The sequence below is a fragment of the Bufo gargarizans genome, chromosome 5 (genome assembly GCF_014858855.1).
Source record: "Bufo gargarizans isolate SCDJY-AF-19 chromosome 5, ASM1485885v1, whole genome shotgun sequence".
Taxonomy (NCBI): Eukaryota; Metazoa; Chordata; class Amphibia; order Anura; family Bufonidae; genus Bufo; species Bufo gargarizans.
The window spans coordinates 192,235,441-192,253,556 of record NC_058084.1 but is presented as its reverse complement, the minus strand read 5'-3'; the positions used below and the strand labels follow the sequence as shown (position 1 = coordinate 192,253,556).

At 43.5% G+C, this 18,116-nt stretch overlaps 1 protein-coding gene across 1 annotated transcript in view; it reads right to left on the bottom strand.

The window, feature by feature from the left end:
- Positions 1-6,110: 6,110 nt before the first annotated feature.
- LOC122939379 (transmembrane channel-like protein 2) overlaps positions 6,111-18,116 on the bottom strand; it is a 245,038-nt gene continuing 233,032 nt past the window's right edge. The window contains exons 16-19 of the mRNA XM_044295446.1: positions 17,202-17,441; positions 10,580-10,705; positions 6,592-6,670; positions 6,111-6,269 (exon numbers count right to left, since the gene is read on the bottom strand). Of these exons, the coding sequence (XP_044151381.1) occupies positions 6,111-6,269; positions 6,592-6,670; positions 10,580-10,705; positions 17,202-17,441 (604 nt within the window). The remainder of the gene's footprint in view (positions 6,270-6,591; positions 6,671-10,579; positions 10,706-17,201; positions 17,442-18,116) is intronic.

Below are 18,116 nucleotides of genomic sequence, written 5' to 3'. Positions count from 1 at the left end.
ATGGACTGTTGCAGTGGTGGGTGACGTGAAGCCTCATTCTCTGCTATGACATGCAGACTGATTCTCTGCTGACATGAAGCCAGATTCTCTGTTACGGGACCTCTCTCCTCTGCCTGTGTGCTAGGCCTAAATATATGCCAATGGACTGTTGCAGTGGTGGCTGACGTGAAGCCTCATTCTCTGCTATGACATGCAGACTAATTCTCTGCTGACATGAAGCCAGATTGTCTGTTACGGGACCTCTCTCCTCTGCCTGGGTGCTGGGCCTAAATTTATGACAATGGACTGTTGCAGTGGTGGCTGACGTGAAGCCTGATTCTCTGCTATGACATGCAGACTGATTCTCTGCTGACATGAAGCCAGATCCTCTGTTACGGGACCTCTCTCCTCTGCCTGTGTGTGTGCTGGGCCTAAATATATGCCAATGGACTGTTGCAGTGGTGGCTGACGTGAAGCCTCATTCTCTGCTATGACATGCAGACTGATTCTCTGCTGACATGAAGCCAGATTCTCTGTTACGGGACCTCTCTCCTCTGCCTGTGTGTGTGCTGGGCCTAAATATATGCCAATGGACTGTTGCAGTGGTGGCTGACGTGAAGCCTCATTCTCTGCTATGACATGCAGACTAATTCTCTGCTGACATGAAGACAGATTCTCTGTTACGGGACCTCCCTCCTCTGCCTGGGTGCTGGGCCTAAATATATGCCAATGGACTGTTGCAGTGGTGGCTGACGTGAAGCCTCATTCTCTGCTATGACATGCAGACTAATTCTCTGCTGACATGAAGACAGATTCTCTGTTACGGGACCTCTCTCCTCTGCCTGTGTGTGTGCTGGGCCTAAATATATGCCAATGGACTGTTGCAGTGGTGGCTGACGTGAAGCCTCATTCTCTGCTATGACATGCAGACTAATTCTCTGCTGACATGAAGACAGATTCTCTGTTACGGGACCTCCCTCCTCTGCCTGGGTGCTGGGCCTAAATATATGCCAATGGACTGTTGCAGTGGTGGCTGACGTGAAGCCTCATTCTCTGCTATGACATGCAGACTGATTCTCTGCTGACATGAAGCCAGATTCTCTGTTACGGGACCTCTCTCCTCTGCCTGTGTGTGTGCTGGGCCTAAATATATGCCAATGGACTGTTGCAGTGGTGGCTGACGTGAAGCCTCATTCTCTGCTATGACATGCAGACTAATTCTCTGCTGACATGAAGACAGATTCTCTGTTACGGGACCTCCCTCCTCTGCCTGGGTGCTGGGCCTAAATATATGCCAATGGACTGTTGCAGTGGTGGCTGACGTGAAGCCTCATTCTCTGCTATGACATGCAGACTAATTCTCTGCTGACATGAAGACAGATTCTCTGTTACGGGACCTCTCTCCTCTGCCTGGGTGCCGGGGCCTAAATATCTGAGAATGGACTGTTCCAGTGGTGGGTGACGGGAAGCCAGATTCTCTGCTATGGAACCTCTCTCCAATTGATTTTGGTTAATTTTTATTTATTTAATTTTTATTTTTATTCATTTCCCTATCCACATTTGTTTGCAGGGGATTTACCTACATGTTGCTGCCTTTTGCAGCCCTCTAGCTCTTTCCTGGGCTGTTTTACAGCCTTTTTAGTGCCGAAAAGTTCGGGTCCCCATTGACTTCAATGGGGTTCGGGTTCGGGACGAAGTTCGGATCGGGTTCGGATCCCGAACCCGAACATTTCCGGGATGTTCGGCCGAACTTCTCGAACCCGAACATCCAGGTGTTCGCTCAACTCTACTAATTACCTGTCTACCAGCAAGTAGGGCATCTACTTGCTGGTAGCAGCCGCAAAAAAACGCCCCCCTCCTCCTGTTGATTGACAGGGCCAGCCGCGATCTGCTCCTCCGGCTGGCCCTGTCAGCATTTCAAAAATTGCGCGCCTGTGTTGATTCGGCGCAGGCACTCTGAGATAAGGAGGCTCGCCTCCTCAGCCCTCCCTCAGTGCGCCTTCGCCGATGATGTCACCAAAAGAGAAGACGTCATTGGCGCAGGTGCACTGAGGGAGTGCTGAGGAGGCGAGCCTCCTTATCTCAGAGCGCCTGCGCCGAATCAACACAGGCCCGCGATTTTTGAAATGCTGACAGGGCCGGCCGGAGGAGGAGATCGCGGCTGGCCCTGTCAATCAACAGGAGGAGGGGGTGGTTTTTTGCGGCTGCTACCAGCAAGTAGACACCCTACTTGCTGGTAGACAGGTAATTAGCATATTATAAAAGTGCGTTTTTTTACATATCTACAGAACGAAAATGATTAATAACATAATGTATAGCTATATTTCTCAGGATACGGATTATAAGTACCCCAAAAAAATAATAATAGTTTAGTGGGGTGACAGAAGCCCTTTAAAGAAGCACTCCCACAATTTTTTATTAGAAAGGTATAGGAGGTAAAATAGTAGCAAAGGTAATCTTTTTTATAGGTGACTGCAGTTCGCCTGGCTTTCTGCTGTGTCATGTGACCGTCGCTCTGACTCTCCAACTGACACAGTTTCTTATGTGTGGACAGAAAGTCATTGTCTCTATTCATTCCCATGAGACTGACAGAGAGACATCTCTTTGAATGAATAGAGAAACTGACTTGTCCACACAAGACACTGTGTCAACTGGAGTGTAAGGCTCATATCTATGGCTGTCCTCTCCGGCAGGCTGTTCCCGCATGGAATGCTGGGAATTGGCCAGACAAGTGCAGTGGATTTTCTCTGGCCCCTCCCGGCATAATTACCGGGTAGCAGACGGATCTCTGCCAGACCATATTGTAGTCAATGGGGTCCAGCGGGCAGGCAAAAGTATCCGACAATGCCAGATCCAGAGAACTCCAGCAGGTTATTCTCTGCTGAAACAGCATGGCACAGAATGTGAAACTAGCCTGTGTGTCGGTCACATGACAAAGCTGAAGACCAGAAGGGATTGGTTAACTCCAAATTGCAACCACCCCCTGTACCTTCACTGCAGTTTACATCATGTACCTTTCAAAAAGGGACAGAGAATAACATTTCTGAAGATGCACAAGGTATGTATAACCCTGAGCTTCTGTGACACAATAATGTTCTTGAAAATGCATTCAGTGTGCACCAGGACTTACTTTTATTGTCTACAAAATACTGTTATATTTTTGTTTACAAAAATATATTAAAAATATCCATGGAAGACAAACTAAATACTTTTTTTTACTGTGAATTTAACCATGAACTTCTGTGAGATATGGTATAACAATCACAGTTTTCAACAGAACCAGTTCAAGAATATCTCCTATGCATGCTTCATTTTAATTTTTATTTTTATTTCCCATAGATTCTCCACTCTTTGCAGTTCCATTGGTGCAGTTGTGGTGGAACCACCTCCTAAAAGAAAAGTGTAAACCATTAATGTCTAGGATGTGGCCCTTGTGGGTGAGGAGAACATGGTGATCCTCCCATATGTGGCCCCATGGGCCTTGGCACAGGTGGACTTGTGACAGCAATGCGTGGTGTTGGCAGCAATGGACCATCTCTTCTTGGCGCTGTGTTGCTTGGTGAGGTCGCTCCGTTGCCAGGATGCATGCCTATATGTCCTGCATTAGCCTGGCTCTCTATTAGGAGAAGGAAAAATAGCTTTGTTGGTGAAAAATAGTTTGGAAAAAAGCTATGCATGAATTTTAAATGAGCATTCTCCTTATATATGTCATAAAATTTCCACGCATGTTTACTTAGCAACCCATTTTTGTATTGCTCCAATGAAACTATAATAAAATACAAAGCATCTCTGCAAATAGTCTTGATATAAATCTCCCAAACCTACAGTCATGGGAAGAAGAACTTACTAGTTCCTTCCATTCTATTGAGATGCTATCTAAACCTCTGGCAAATGTGTTGCCTATATTGAGCTGCATAGGCTATTGTGTAGTACCCCAGACTTAGGTGTATCTGCAAAAGTATAGTTTTGCTATATAATGTTAATGTTTTTTACTGAACATTCAGTTGTTCCAGCATGAGCCAGACAAGACCAGAGTTACAAGTTTTGGCCCAGCCCTCTCTGGAGCTCAGGGAGTGTGCTGGATCCACCTCCCAGCTCCAGAAGTTTCCAGTCAGAATAACTGTAGAGAGGGAGGAAGAAGCAGCAGTCTCCATGTGTTCCTCTCCCATATTCTTCAGCTCCAGGCCCTGGAACCTCAGTCACATACACAAGCTCCAGGAGATGCAAGCAGGCAAGAACTAAAGCAGAAGGATTTGCATGGCTACTGCGAGAGTAAGAGTGAGTGTAACAGCGGCTGCTGTGTGCTGCTGTTCCCCTGCTTACCTCTGCGGTCCTGGCCACAGCATGCTTGCTGCTTGTTTCCTGCAACATTTTCTTAAGGGCCGGCGCTTGTCACTTCCTGTGTTTTATGGGTTGGATCATGTGATCTCACCAACCAATCCTCGCCCTACTGCACATATATAAGTGGCTCAGCCCCCTTCCCAGATGCTTCAGTGTCAAGGTCCTTGTGTCCTGCTTAGGTTCCTGATATCTGCTTGTGTTCCTGTGTTCCTGACTCGTAATTGTATTCCTGGAGTGTGCTACCTGTTTGATCCATGCCTGCTTGCCTTGACTCTTCTGTTGCCGAACCGGATTGCCTGACCTGTACCTGTGCTGCCTGCCCTTACCTATTGCCTGTTTGACTTTGCCTCTGCCTCATCCTTCAGTCCTACACTGCTGCTCCTGGTTACGACTCGGCCTGCTGACAATACATGTGCATCTGGTACCTTGCTCAGGTACCTCCTGGTCCGCCTGGACCAGCTGCCTCATGTGCCAATCCTCCTCAAGAGGTAGCGACCTGGTGTTACCATCGAGAAAGTCTATCCCTACCATCAGGGGTACTGTGAAGATCGAGGGATTCACTTAGACAACACCCTTAGAGCAGGTAGGACATGTGGCACAGTGGGTTCCCACCTGCTGGTTCGTGACAAGAGGCCAGAGAGACAGCAAAGTAACCCAGCTTAAGGTGATCCAAACCCTGCTTCTCAACAGGGAAATCAAGTTAAGACACCCTATGCACCCCAGACTAGTGCACCTTACAGCCATGGCTGTAGTTACTAGCCAGAGATCCAAGTAACAGAGATTTGAGCTAGAGAAAAAGTAACTAGATGACTCTCCTAACACTATCACATGCCCTGCCTAGCAGCCACATGGACATTAACATCATGGGTATCCACAAATTACCATCAGGCAGGGAGCACAAAGCTATAGGGTGTGACCCGATGGAAAAAAAGGGTGTCCCTCCTTGATAGCATGACCCCAGTGAGCGATAGCCTTAGGAAGTACACCACAACACATCATCAGATACCACTCCCATCCTCTGCTCCAGCTCCTCAGGGGTAATTGTGTTTGCCTTGTGTATACCTGCTTTAGTTTATGTGACATGTGTGTTGTCTGACATCTTGGCTATTTCTTGTCTTTGAATATGGTTTCTCTAATGAATCCTACATTTCTCTGGCTTTGCAGATACATAGGTGTGAAATCTCATCACCCTTCACTTGCCCTATTTTGTGTTACCTATAGTTCTACTAATTCCATTGTGTTTCAGCCAAGGTAGTGTGCACCTGCGTTCTCAAATTTACTTATTATGGAGGTGCTGGTTCGTTTTTTTTTTTTCCTTATTGTTACTGGCACTGGGGGGTGGCACCCATGGTGGTGAGTTTGAACCATACACCACCTCCCATTTACCATGTGCTTTTAATTAGATAGATTGTACAGCTGTATTCTACTTTGCCCATATTGCAGGCTGACAGCCCAGGAGAGGCATGTTAGAGTAGGCCCCATATGATTAGAAGCCACCTTGTCGCCTGGTAGATGGGCCCGACATATTTTTGATCGATTATATGAGCAAAGTGCTTCTAACTGCCCTTGCAGTAAGTATGGCCACCAAGCAGCTTATTTTTTATTCAGTATTTGCTTATATCTTTGTGCAATAGACTAGCAGTGTGCTGTTACCTATAGTTCTACTAATTCCATTACTAAAAACATTGACTGCATACTACTAGGAAATACTATTAATGTCTGACTGGTTTGGGTCTGATCGCTAAGGTCCTGCTAGAAATATACGCCATTTTAACTCCTGGTGACTCCCATCAGCTTTTTTCAGACCCATCATACCCTTTCATACCTGTTGCATTATTTTGAAGCCTGAGGGCATTTCTTGCACTTGGAGGAAGTAGTTCTTCTAGATCTCTCATAACAGAATTGGCTTGTGTATTATTATTCCTCTTATTTTTTTCCTCTTCCCTTTGCTGGAGAAGAAAATCCCAGTTAGATCTCCATGCAATTAGAAGATTACAGGATTACAGCTCAACTCCATGACATGTAGAAGTTATGGTGTTTTCTTACTAACTCTATGTGAAAATCTATTACATCTAAATTAGGTGCATGCGAAATATGTAAACTTAATTGACTTTGGCAGTCCTTGTGTAATGTGCCGTAAAATAACAACTGCTTTACTAATTTCTCCGTTGGAGGGGAAAAACACACAGATTTTTTTACCTTCCAAATTGTCTTCATTCTATTTGTTGAAATAAAATATGTCTCACGTTTTTAATGATGATAATAACTTACCATCTGCATTTTCTTCTTCAAATCTATGTTTGCTTGCTGATATGCTTTTGATACAGCATTGAGGTAATAAATTGCTAATCTGCAAGACATATGCATGGAGCACAGACATTAGTAAACATTATAATTGTAAAGAATGACCTTTACTGATTTTTTTTAAGTTCAAGTATGCAGTGGCCGCAGTACATTAAAGCTGGCCACACACTTACCAATTTTATCAGGATTGGCCAACTATCTAATGTGAATGGGATTCCTAACTCTTCCCCAATGGCAGATGTTGGGGGGGAATCAAGATCATTTTATTCACTAGGAGATATGTTTACACAAACATAGAAGAGGATTCTTTACAGTAAGAGCAGTGAGACTATGGAACTCTCTGCCAGAAGAGGTGGTGACGGTGAATTCACTAAAAGAGTTCAACAAGGGCCTGGATGTATTTCTGGAGGGTAATAATATTACGTGTTACAGTTACTAGAGATGGGTTGTTGATCCAGGGAGTTATTCTAACTGCCTGACTGGAGTCGGGATGGAGGAAAATTGGCTTCTACCTCACAGTTTTTTTTTGCATTTCTCTGGATCAAGGATAGCAGGCTGTGTTGCTGTGTTGATGCTGTGTAGCAGGTATCTACATATGATCTGGGCATGCCCAGAACTCGGGGCATACTAGAGTAGTATTAACAGTCTCCTGACCCACAAATAAAAAAATATGGATTCCTCTTGAGCCACAATTGTCTTTACTGAACTATCTTTCGACATTAAGTAGCCATAAATCTCAAAAGATCCTACTAGGCAGAACACTACTATTGGCCAGGCTCCGGAACTGGTTTGCACGTCATGCCCCAGAGGTAAATAATTGGATAAACCTGGTTAACAAGGTGAAAAACTATGAATGGATTCTTTATAAGCAGAGAGGTGGATTAGAGAAATGGGCTAAAATATGGGACGGCTGGTAGTTCTGATAGGACCGTATCTGGAATATATTTATACCCTTTTTTTTTTCCCTTTCTTTCCCGCTCTTCTCTCTTCCCTTCTCCTTATTTATTTTCGAGGGGGGCCGGGGAGGGGGGGGGGGGGTTGCGAGGCAGGGGGTGGACACATCGCAGAGTGGGGGGATAACGGGGTTAAGTGGGAAAAATGTTGAGAGAATATGCTTGAAGTATACTTTGTGTATTTGCTTTTCATAGTAATAAAGATGGTAAATTAAAAAAATGGATATCAGGCTGAATTGGATAGACAGATGTCTTTTTTCAGCTTTATAAACTATGTCACTGTGTTACTTTAACAGTCTGGAAAAGCAGCTTTCTCCTCTCCTCATTCAGGACACTTGCATGCTCAGCCGAGCCAAATATGCAATTGCTTGTAGTGGTAGAGAGAGAACATTTTTGCGATAGCCATCTAACGTGTTTCCCGATAGCCATCTAATGTGGAATGTGACACTTCCACTTACATGTCTTTTTTGCAAATAACAGTATTTTACATCAAATGCCAATTTTGGATTATCTATTCTTATGACTATGTTGTGTCATTCCTGTTTTATTCCTACTAGCAGTTTATGAATGAATTTTCAAGTGGAGGTAACCAGTTGTGGGGTCAAACCCAGCACAGTCTGTCACTGTCCAGTCAGTGCTACTTGTGGCAGTTGTGCCACATGCCCCAACTGGTAACACCCGGTTGGCAATTCATTCCTAAACTTCTAGCAGGAATCATAGAGGAATGATGTTGAAAGTTGTAAGTAGTTACTAAAACAGGTCCTTGAGTATGTATCACTGAAACACAATGTATCCTATATTGTCAAACTTTGGGTTTTTAAAGATGACTTGGGGGTGATCCAATTAAAATGTACCAATATATAAATGGACAATACAGAGATATACAAACAATGCAAAGCACTGGAGAATCTCATGAAAACTATAGTATATTCAAATCTTCATAAAGGTGGGAATACAACAACATTTGAACCTCAAATGGCCTTTTTGAAGCCAAGACAAAAATAAAAATGTTGCCATGGCATGAAAAATGCCACTTGAGGTCAGAACGTTACCGTATTCCAATTTTTTGTGAAAATTTTAATAAAATTTGTGTTAATCTCTAAAGATTGTTTGCATATTATTAGTTGTTTGTGGTTGGTGGAAGGCCATGCCAGGTGAAGCAACGAGCAGAGGGCAAGCGCATCTGGAGGAAAAAAGGTTTCATTATCAACATAGACAGAGATTCTTAACTGTAAGAGCAGGGAGATTATGCAACTTTGAGCCAGATGATTTTGTGATGGTTGATTCATTGTACAAATTCAAGAGGGGCCTGGATGCCTTTCTTGAAAGTAATAATATCACAAGTTCTAGATGCTAGATTTCTTGAGATGGGACGTTTATTCATAGTTTTATTCTGATGATCATATTTGTAGTTGGGAAGGAATATAAACTAATTTTCGACCACCTCATAGCAGTTTTTAACCTCTTCTGGATCAACACAGTAGAATTATAGGTTGGACTTGTTTCTGTTTTCAGTCTCATCAACTACAGGTATGTAACTAAATATTCTCACCTGAAAATATGTTATCACCTTCATAAAACTTATTAGTGCACAGCTGCAAAGACAACTAAATTGTACTGCTGAAAACCCCCTTTTTTTACATCACCATTTAGCTTTCCGTTCTTCTGATCTGTCAGAAGAACAGCAAAATATATATATTTTTAAATAGGATCCCTTTTTTTGAGCAACCATTATTATCAGTTGGTATCAGTTTGTGTCACTTCCATGAGAGATAAGTTATTTTTGATGGGTTAGTATTTGGCATCAGCATTTGATCAGTATTTGCAAGCCAAAAGCAGGAGTGGGTCCAGAGATTCAAATATTTCAATGACATTTTATCTCTGTTTTGGACCCACTCCTGGTTTTGGCTTGCAATTACTGATCAGATACTGAAGCAAAATACTGACCAAATACTGAGTGTGTGAAAGAGACTAAAGTCCTGCATGCAGCACTTGTTCTCCCCTTAAAAATATAACTGATCTCTGATTGAAGTGACACAAACTGATCATAACCGAATCAAAAAACATAAATTAAAAAAACGCATACATTATTTTTGGTGCAAACTGATGCTAGCTGAGCATAACTGATGCTCAAAAGAATAACAGATCCATTTTATTTTTTTTGTTCTTCTGACTGAGCAGAAGAATGGAAGGCTGAAACGGTGATGTCAACTCAGCCTTATAGAGACTAGTTTATATTATATTCATGGTGTCCTTTCAGAGGCAGCATGCATGCATCAGTCAAAAATGCCCATAGAGTCAAGCTGAAAAGTCTAGCATCCTTGAAAAGGGTCTGTGTGTTAGGGAGAATAAAGAGTCCACTTTTTTATTTTTCACTTACATCATTTGAAATGCTGCCGTTTTTCACCCTTCATTTTTGCATAGTTTTGGATGGCAAGTCACGATCCACATGATTGCACCCGTCTTTTTTACTTAGTGCCATGTTTGATATAAAATTATTGATCAGTATAATATAATTATTAAAGGGGTTGTCCACTTTATCATTATTTTTACAAATGTGCATTTGCCATTTACTTATATATAATGTTATTAATACGTCTACCCTCATGTATTCTGCCAAGAAGAGCGAGCCACTTATTTAGGATGGTCTTCTCCATGAATGCACTGTGCTCCCATGCTAAAAAAGAAACATGGCAACTGAAGGAGGGGCATGTGACTCGTGAACACGTCCATCAGCAGCCTCCACGGAATGACACTGTGCATGGTTCCGTTTTAATGCTTTTTAATGGTGGCCATTGATGGATGTGTCAGGTTACACGCCCCTCCATCAGCAGTCATGTTTAAGATGGAAACACCATGCAATTATGGGGAGGACTGTACGATGTATTAATTACAATATATTAGTAAGAGGCTTATAATACTGAAAATAGTGATAACACAGAAAATGCCCTTAATACAAAAGGTTTGATCACTGTTAGGGTTGTAATCAAAACAGTACTTACATCATAAGCAGAATGGCTGGTATGATTAATCCAGGATTTGCTATAGAACTCAGAATTTTGGCAACAAAAGGTGGGAAGTCAGTTTCCATTGTTTCCTGGATAACATCGAACATTCTCTTCTTCCCACTAGAAGCAAAAAAGTGTAACTTTGCATATGAAGAGAATTGTCATAATCAATAACCTACATTGGATTCAGAAAGTTTTCGGATGCTTTCAATCTTTCAAATTTTTTATGTTGCAACCTTGTGATAAAATTTATACAGTATATATATGTGTGTAATCTGGTTTTCTCCCATGAGTCAATACTGCATAATGACAAAGTGAAAACAGAATTTTAGAAATATTTGCTAAATTATTAAAAAGGATAAACTACAATTTGGCACATGGACATAAGTACTATGATACTGTTTTTTAAATTAAACTCTGGGGCTTCCCTTTCTCTTGATCATCCAAAACCAAGAATGAACCTGGATAACACCTCCTCATGCTATGTTGTGATGTAAAAGCTGCTTTGCAGTTTGTATACATATTGATGGGTGGTGGGGCCCAGTGCCAGGGTGGCATTGCCAAACAGCAGGAGGTGATGTTTGGCTGCTGGGTCCCACAGTCTGATGGTGCGGTGCTGTGGCACCAAATTCAGAGTAGGTTCCCACTCGAGGAAGCAACCTTGTCATGGTGAGTGGGCTTATGCTTTTTGATCAAAATGTATACTAATGCCTCATGTAAGCATGCAACATAGGGGCCTGTATACTATTTATGGTGCTGAGTAGTGATGTTAATTGTGCTGAGAAGCAGTTATTAGATCAAAGCATAGCATTAGGAAGTGTGATCCAGGTTCATTCTTGTTTTTGGACCTTTCTCTTGATCATCTTTGAGATATTTTTACACCTTGATTGGAGTCCACCTGTGATAAATTCAAGTGATTGGACATGACTTGGAAAGACACACATCAGTCTATATAAGGTCTCACAACTGACAATACAAATCATAGCAAAAACCAAGCCATGAGGAGGGGAGAACTGCCTGTAGAGTCCAGAAACGGGATTGCGTGGAGGCACAAATCTGGAGAAGGGTACAAAGAATTTCTGCTGCACTGAAAGTTCCGAAGAGACCAGTATCCTCTGGAATTCTTAAATAGAAGAAGTTTGGAACAACCATGATTTCGAGAGCTAGCTGCCCCACCAAATTTAGTAGTTGGGGAGAAGTGCCTTGATAGGGGAGTTGACCCAGAACCTAATGATCACTCTAGATGAGCTCCAAACATCCTGTTTGCAGATGGGATAAACTTCCAGAAGGTCAACCATCACTGCAGCGCTCCACCAGGGGCGTAGCTAGAAATAACTGGCCCCCAAATTTATGGGCCCCCCTCTCCCGGATCTCCCAACCCCACATACCTCTCAGACCCCCACCCACCTCTCAGACCCCCACCCCTTCCAGAGCACCCACCCAAACACTCTTCCAGGACCTCCCACCCCAACATCCCCACACCCCTCCTAGACCTCCCACCCTAAATCTTCCACCGCCAGTCCCCAGATATAATGGTCCAGACATCAAGTGTCCTGCTCCCCCCTCCTGCCTATATAATGGTCCAGACCTCCAGGTTCATGCTTCCCCCTACTCCCCATATAATGGTCCAGACCTACAGGATCCTGCTTCCTCCTACTCCCCATATATAATGGTCTAGACCCCCAGGATCCTGCTTCCCCCTATATAATGGTCCAGACCTCCAGGGTCCTGCTCCCCCCTTCTTAAATATAATGGTCCAGACCGCCAGGGTCCTGATCCCCCCTTCTCCTTAAATATAATGGTCCAGACCCCCAGGATACTGCTTCCCCCTACTCCCAATATATAATGATCCAAACCTCCAAGGTTTTGCTCCCCCCTCCTCCCTATATAATGGTCCAGACCTCCAGCGTCCTGCTGACCCCTAAATAGAATGGTCCAGACCTCCAGTGTCCTGTTCCCCCCTATAGAATGGTCCAGACCTCCAGGATCCTGCTCCCCTCTTCTCCTTAAATATAATGGTCCAGACCTCCAGGGTCCTGCTCCCCCCTCCTCCCCAGATATAATGGTCCAGACCTTGGGGATTCCACTCCCCCCTCCTCCCCAGATATAATGGTCCAGACCTCCAGTGTCCCCCCCCCCCCTATATATTGGTCCAGACCAGACCTCCAGGGTCCTGCTCCCCCCTTCTCCTTAAATGTACTGGTCCAGACCTCCAGGGTCCTGCTCCCCCCTTCTCCTTAAATGTACTGGTCCAGACCACCAGGGTGCTGCTCCCCCCTCCTCCCCAGATATAATGGTCCAGGACTCCAGAGTAAGTTTTACCAGTCCCAGAGTCAGCCAGCCCTCACCTCACAGCCACTTGAACGTCTGCGCGCCCACACTCCAGCAGCGCTGCCAGGCCCAGCAGCACACAGCTTCGCTGTACGCTCCGCCTCCTCCACTTCCGGCCAGTTGGACTGCCGCCCAGACTGGGAGCGGGACCACTCCATCTCCTCACTGCCTGCAGGCCCTGCAGATAGCGCTTTCTCTGTCTGCCCTGGAGGGGCCTGCGACCCCTGTAGCTGCGCCACATGAATTAAAAAAATAATAATAATCCTTAGCCATGGCCCGGGCCCCCAGTGGCGTTGGGCCCCATAGCCATTGCTATGGCTGCTATAGTGATCCCTACGCCCATGCGCTCCACCAATCAGGGCGTTATGGCAGAGTCTCTCCTCAGTAAAAGCCCACCTGGAGTTTGCAACAAAGCATCCAAAAAGACTCAGACTGTGAGAAACAAGAGTCTCTGGTGTGAAACCAAGGTTGAAATTTTTGGCTTCAATTCTAAGCTTTCTGTCTGGTGGAAACCAGGTACTGCTTATCACCTGCTCAATACCATCTCTACAGTGGTGGCAGAATCACACTGTTGGGATGTTTTTCAGTGGCTGGGACAGAGAAACTGGTCAGGGTTGATGGAAAACTAAATGGAGCAAAGTACAGAGGTATTCTTAATGAAAACCTGATGCAGAGTGCTCTGGACCTCAGACTGGGCCAAAGGTTTAAGTTTTAACAATACAATGACTCTAAGCACACAGCCAAGACAACACAGGAGTGGCTTAGGGACAACTCTGTGAATGTCCTTGAGCGCCCTGACTTGAACCCAATAAAATATCTCTTGACAGACCTGAAAATGGCTGTAAATGGACAGTCTCCATCCAACCTGACAGAGCTTGAGATGATCTGCAGAGAAGAATGGCATCATACCCAAGAAGACTGAAAGCTGTGATTGCTGCCAAAGGTGCTTCAACTAAGTACTGAGTAAAGAGTCTGATTATTTATGTCAATGCAATATTTTAGTTTTTCATTTTCTAATAACTTAGCAAAGATTTCGAACATTCTGTTTTCACTATGTCATTATGTGATATTGAGAGCAGAACAATGTGGAAAAATATTATTTTTTTCTATTTTAGCACAAGGCCACAAGCTTACAAAATGTAAAAAAAGTGAAAGGGTCTGCAGACTTTCCGAATGCATTGTCTTAGTATTATGCTGATAATGTTCTTCAACCCCTTTGCGCATATTCACGTACATGTACGAGAGGGAATGCAGCTTCTTGCCGCATCCTCTCGTGCATGTACATGATGTGATCGGGCAGGTGCAGGAGAGGGAGAGGGCTCCTTCTGACTTCTTCGGCCCCCGTGCTGCGCTGACAGGGTACCGATGGTTGCCATGGCAGCTCCAATAGCCTACATAACATATTGTACTGAATTGAAACAGGGATCAAACCATAAAAAAGCAAAGTCCCACAGTGGGACAAAAAGAAAAAGAAAAAAAAGTGTTTTTATAATAAAAATAACTAAAGTTTCAAGTAAAAAAAAAGCCCCCTCATCATAAAATTGTGTTAAAAAAAGACATATTGGGTATCAGCACGTCCGTAACGATGTGAAAGCCGCAAAAATAAAATATAAACTGAGCAAAAAATGCCATTTTGGCTTTCAGAAAATGGAGATTCTAAACATGATTTTTTTTTTATGCTTTTATTGTGTAAAACTGAAATACGTAAAAAATAGTATGCACCTATAACAACCTGCTCTATAAAAATAATACATTATCTACCCCCTCAGTTGAACGCTGTTAAAAAAACAACTGTAAATAACAAATTAGGATACTAGAGGACGACCACCTAAATCAGACAGAAAAATTATGTAATAAGTGGTCAAAATTAAAACTTAACATTTAATAGGTATATTTAGAAAATTGGTCCCAAGATATAACGATACATAAACATAAATCAGAAGCAACGCAAATGCGGTCTGCAATACGGCCATGGAACGCACACGTTTTATGATGGGAGTTGTAGTTTTTCAACAGCTGGAGGGCGGCAAGTTGAGCATGCCTGTTCTAGATTATTTATTTGTTAGGTATTTTTTGTACTCACCATGATCATGACATTCACACATTATATTACACACACAACAGATTTGTATGCACATTGTACACACACAGGTCTGCAGTGTGCATATGATGCACACACATAATAGTGCAGTAAGCACATTGTACACACACAGGTCTGCAGTGTGCATATTATACACATAGTCCTGCAGTATGCATGTTATACACACAACTCTAAAACCACACATTGTACACACACGGATCTGCAGTACGCATATAACACACACACACAATACTGCAGTATGCACATTGTACACACACAGGTATGCAGTATGCATATTGTACATATAGGTCTGCAGTATGCATATTATACATACACAGCCCTGCAGTATGCACACACACTGCAGTGCAGTAAGCACATTATAAACACAGCTCTGCCCATCAGACATACATACAAATTATATACACACATTCACCACTTCTGCACCCACGGTTGACTCACACAATGTGCCACTGTATACACACGTCTGCAGCATTGACACACAGCACTGCTGCACACACACACACACACACACACACACACAGCTTTGCTGCATACATACAGCACTGCTACATATACACACAGAGCTCAGTTGCATATGCATGCAGCGTCCCACGTGGGCACTGCAAATCCTGTTATATTTTGTATCATGTTGTATTGCATTCTTGTATAAAGATGATCCCTGTTAACAGGCTGTTAGGTGCACTAGACAGATTCCACCACTAGATGGGGATAGCACCACAGTATATATATACCACAGTTCAGGCCTAGTTAGAGAAATAAAGAGTGTTGTGGAGTCGGAGTAGCTGAAGTGAGGAGCAGGGGGAAGGAGAGGACCCCCTCCTCTCAGCTCTCTCTTGGGCTGCACAGCCCAGAGGAGCCAATTTGTCTGTCTCAGTGTCAAGCTAAGAAACTGGCAGAGGTGAGACCTTTATTCTACTGTCTACTTTTCTGGAGTGCCAAGTGGATTTTGCCATTTCCTATGTAAAAAGACAAAGGAAGGACAATAGCCATTACTCTAGGCTTTAGGCACCTTTGTACCAAGGTGAAGGTTTATCAGCTTCCGGCAGCCTCACCATTACTTCAAGGACAGACAGGCACTCTGTTGTAGCACTTGTGTGTAGAAGATAAGGATCTAAACTACCTTTACTAAGATTAGAACAAGGCAAATAATTAAATACCAGTGATATCTGTAAAGAATAAATCAAGATGTAAAGAATAAATTACAGATATACCATGACCTGGATAAATGAGAACCTTCACAGACATAAATACCAGTGAGTATACAACCTTCTATCATAGATATGGCCACATTTACCTGGATTTACAGCATTCAACCTCCATGAGACTGTTTATATCTGGATGTAAATTGCTGTCAAGACCCTGTTTACAGTAAAGTTCTTAGCTGGATTAGAACGCTGTTTCATTATTCCATCTCCATACTACAACCACTCTCATCATTTTGCACCACCAAGGTGCTGGTGTCACGACATTTACCTTATTCAGGGGCACAGCCGCACAAGCACCCAGAAAATCCAATCACCATCAAGGACACCTCGATCACCACCTGGTCAGTGTCCCCTGTAATAGAGCATGCCCCGGAGAATTTGGTGCTGTTCTCCCCTTCACTGCACGGCTGGCCCAAGGAGGCATCTGCTAACAGTGAGTACCGATGAACTGTTGTGGCTGTCAGCCCACAGTGAACCTTACGCGATCTCCCCTGTGGACCAGCCTATTCCATGCATATACAGACACACATACATCTTTTAAAAAAACTGACATTTATGCTCTTCTGTTTTGGCTTCTCTGACTGAGGACATCATCAAAGGTTCTCAAACCACATGGAGCTTTCTTCATCTCAACTGCAGTTTGGAGACCTTTAGTGTGGAGAGGACAGTGTTTCTCACAGCCTGTTCTCTTGTCTGCCAATGATCATACAGATCATTGTAGGGCAGGAACAGAGAGAAGTCTGCAGGCACATACCTCTTTCACTGATCCAGCAACACGCCATATGGGCGCTCTTCCAGCTCTAAAGGGAGCAGTCAGGGAAGTCTGGCACTGCTGGATCATGCTAACTACAAAACATACGATGTAGCTACTTTTAACAAGATTTTTTTCAAGCTAAAAAGTGTGTCTTATAGTTCAAATTCTAACTTGAACATGAATTATGGGTCATGAAAGCATTGGAGCTTCTTTATACTATCATACCTGAAAGGTCCACAGTCAAATGAAGGCGGGAGAGACATGATTGTGTAGGCTACTGGCAGTAGACTCAAAAAAAGGATAAGCAGAAGAAGGCCCATGTAAAAGTTATTTGATTTAGATGCTTTAAATACACGTTCATGGGGAACATTACTACTCATAACTGCCCAACATTGGAAGTACATAGAGGTCAGCAGCCTGAGAACATTGATTCCTATCAATCCAGGAGCATAAAAAGAACCCATCCTGCAATGAAAAAACATAGTACATAGGTGACTTGCCAACAGCAAACACATAAAATTGTGCACTATTGAGATACTATAATATTTCAATCCATGCTAGAGAATCATTGAAAGTTTTGGGAGGTTCAGGCATGCTGGGAGTTGTAGTTTTGCAACAGCTGGAGGGCGGCAGGTTGAGCATGCCTGTTCTAAAGCCAACAATACAAGTAAGAAGATGTTGATCGAATGCTTGTTCAACGGACAATTATCACCTTGATCCCTGCTCATGGTTATTTAATAGATAGATGGAGACAAGTCTCTGCAAGTGTTACGTCAGTGGCTAGTGCCCGCAACTGCCCCACTACTTCAGGTGGGCACAGGTGCCTCTCCACCCACCCTGTGTCTGACGCAGTTCTAGTGCTCTGGCAGCGGCCCAGGGTGCCTGTGTTCTGTGTGTCTATTGGAGGTATTCTGCATTGAACCTCACCTTATCCTGCAGTATTGCAAGGGTTAACCTCCCTTTGGTTCTGTGTGCAGCTGCTTCTAGTGTGGTAATTAGCTCTGCTATATATGATGAGCTGTTTTACTCCTTAATATTTTCTAAATTGATATATGGGTAAAATAATAATTAGGGTACGGCCACACGGTCAGGAGTGAATAAAAAAAAAAAGAGGGGAAGTCGTCTCTATCCTTTTATGAT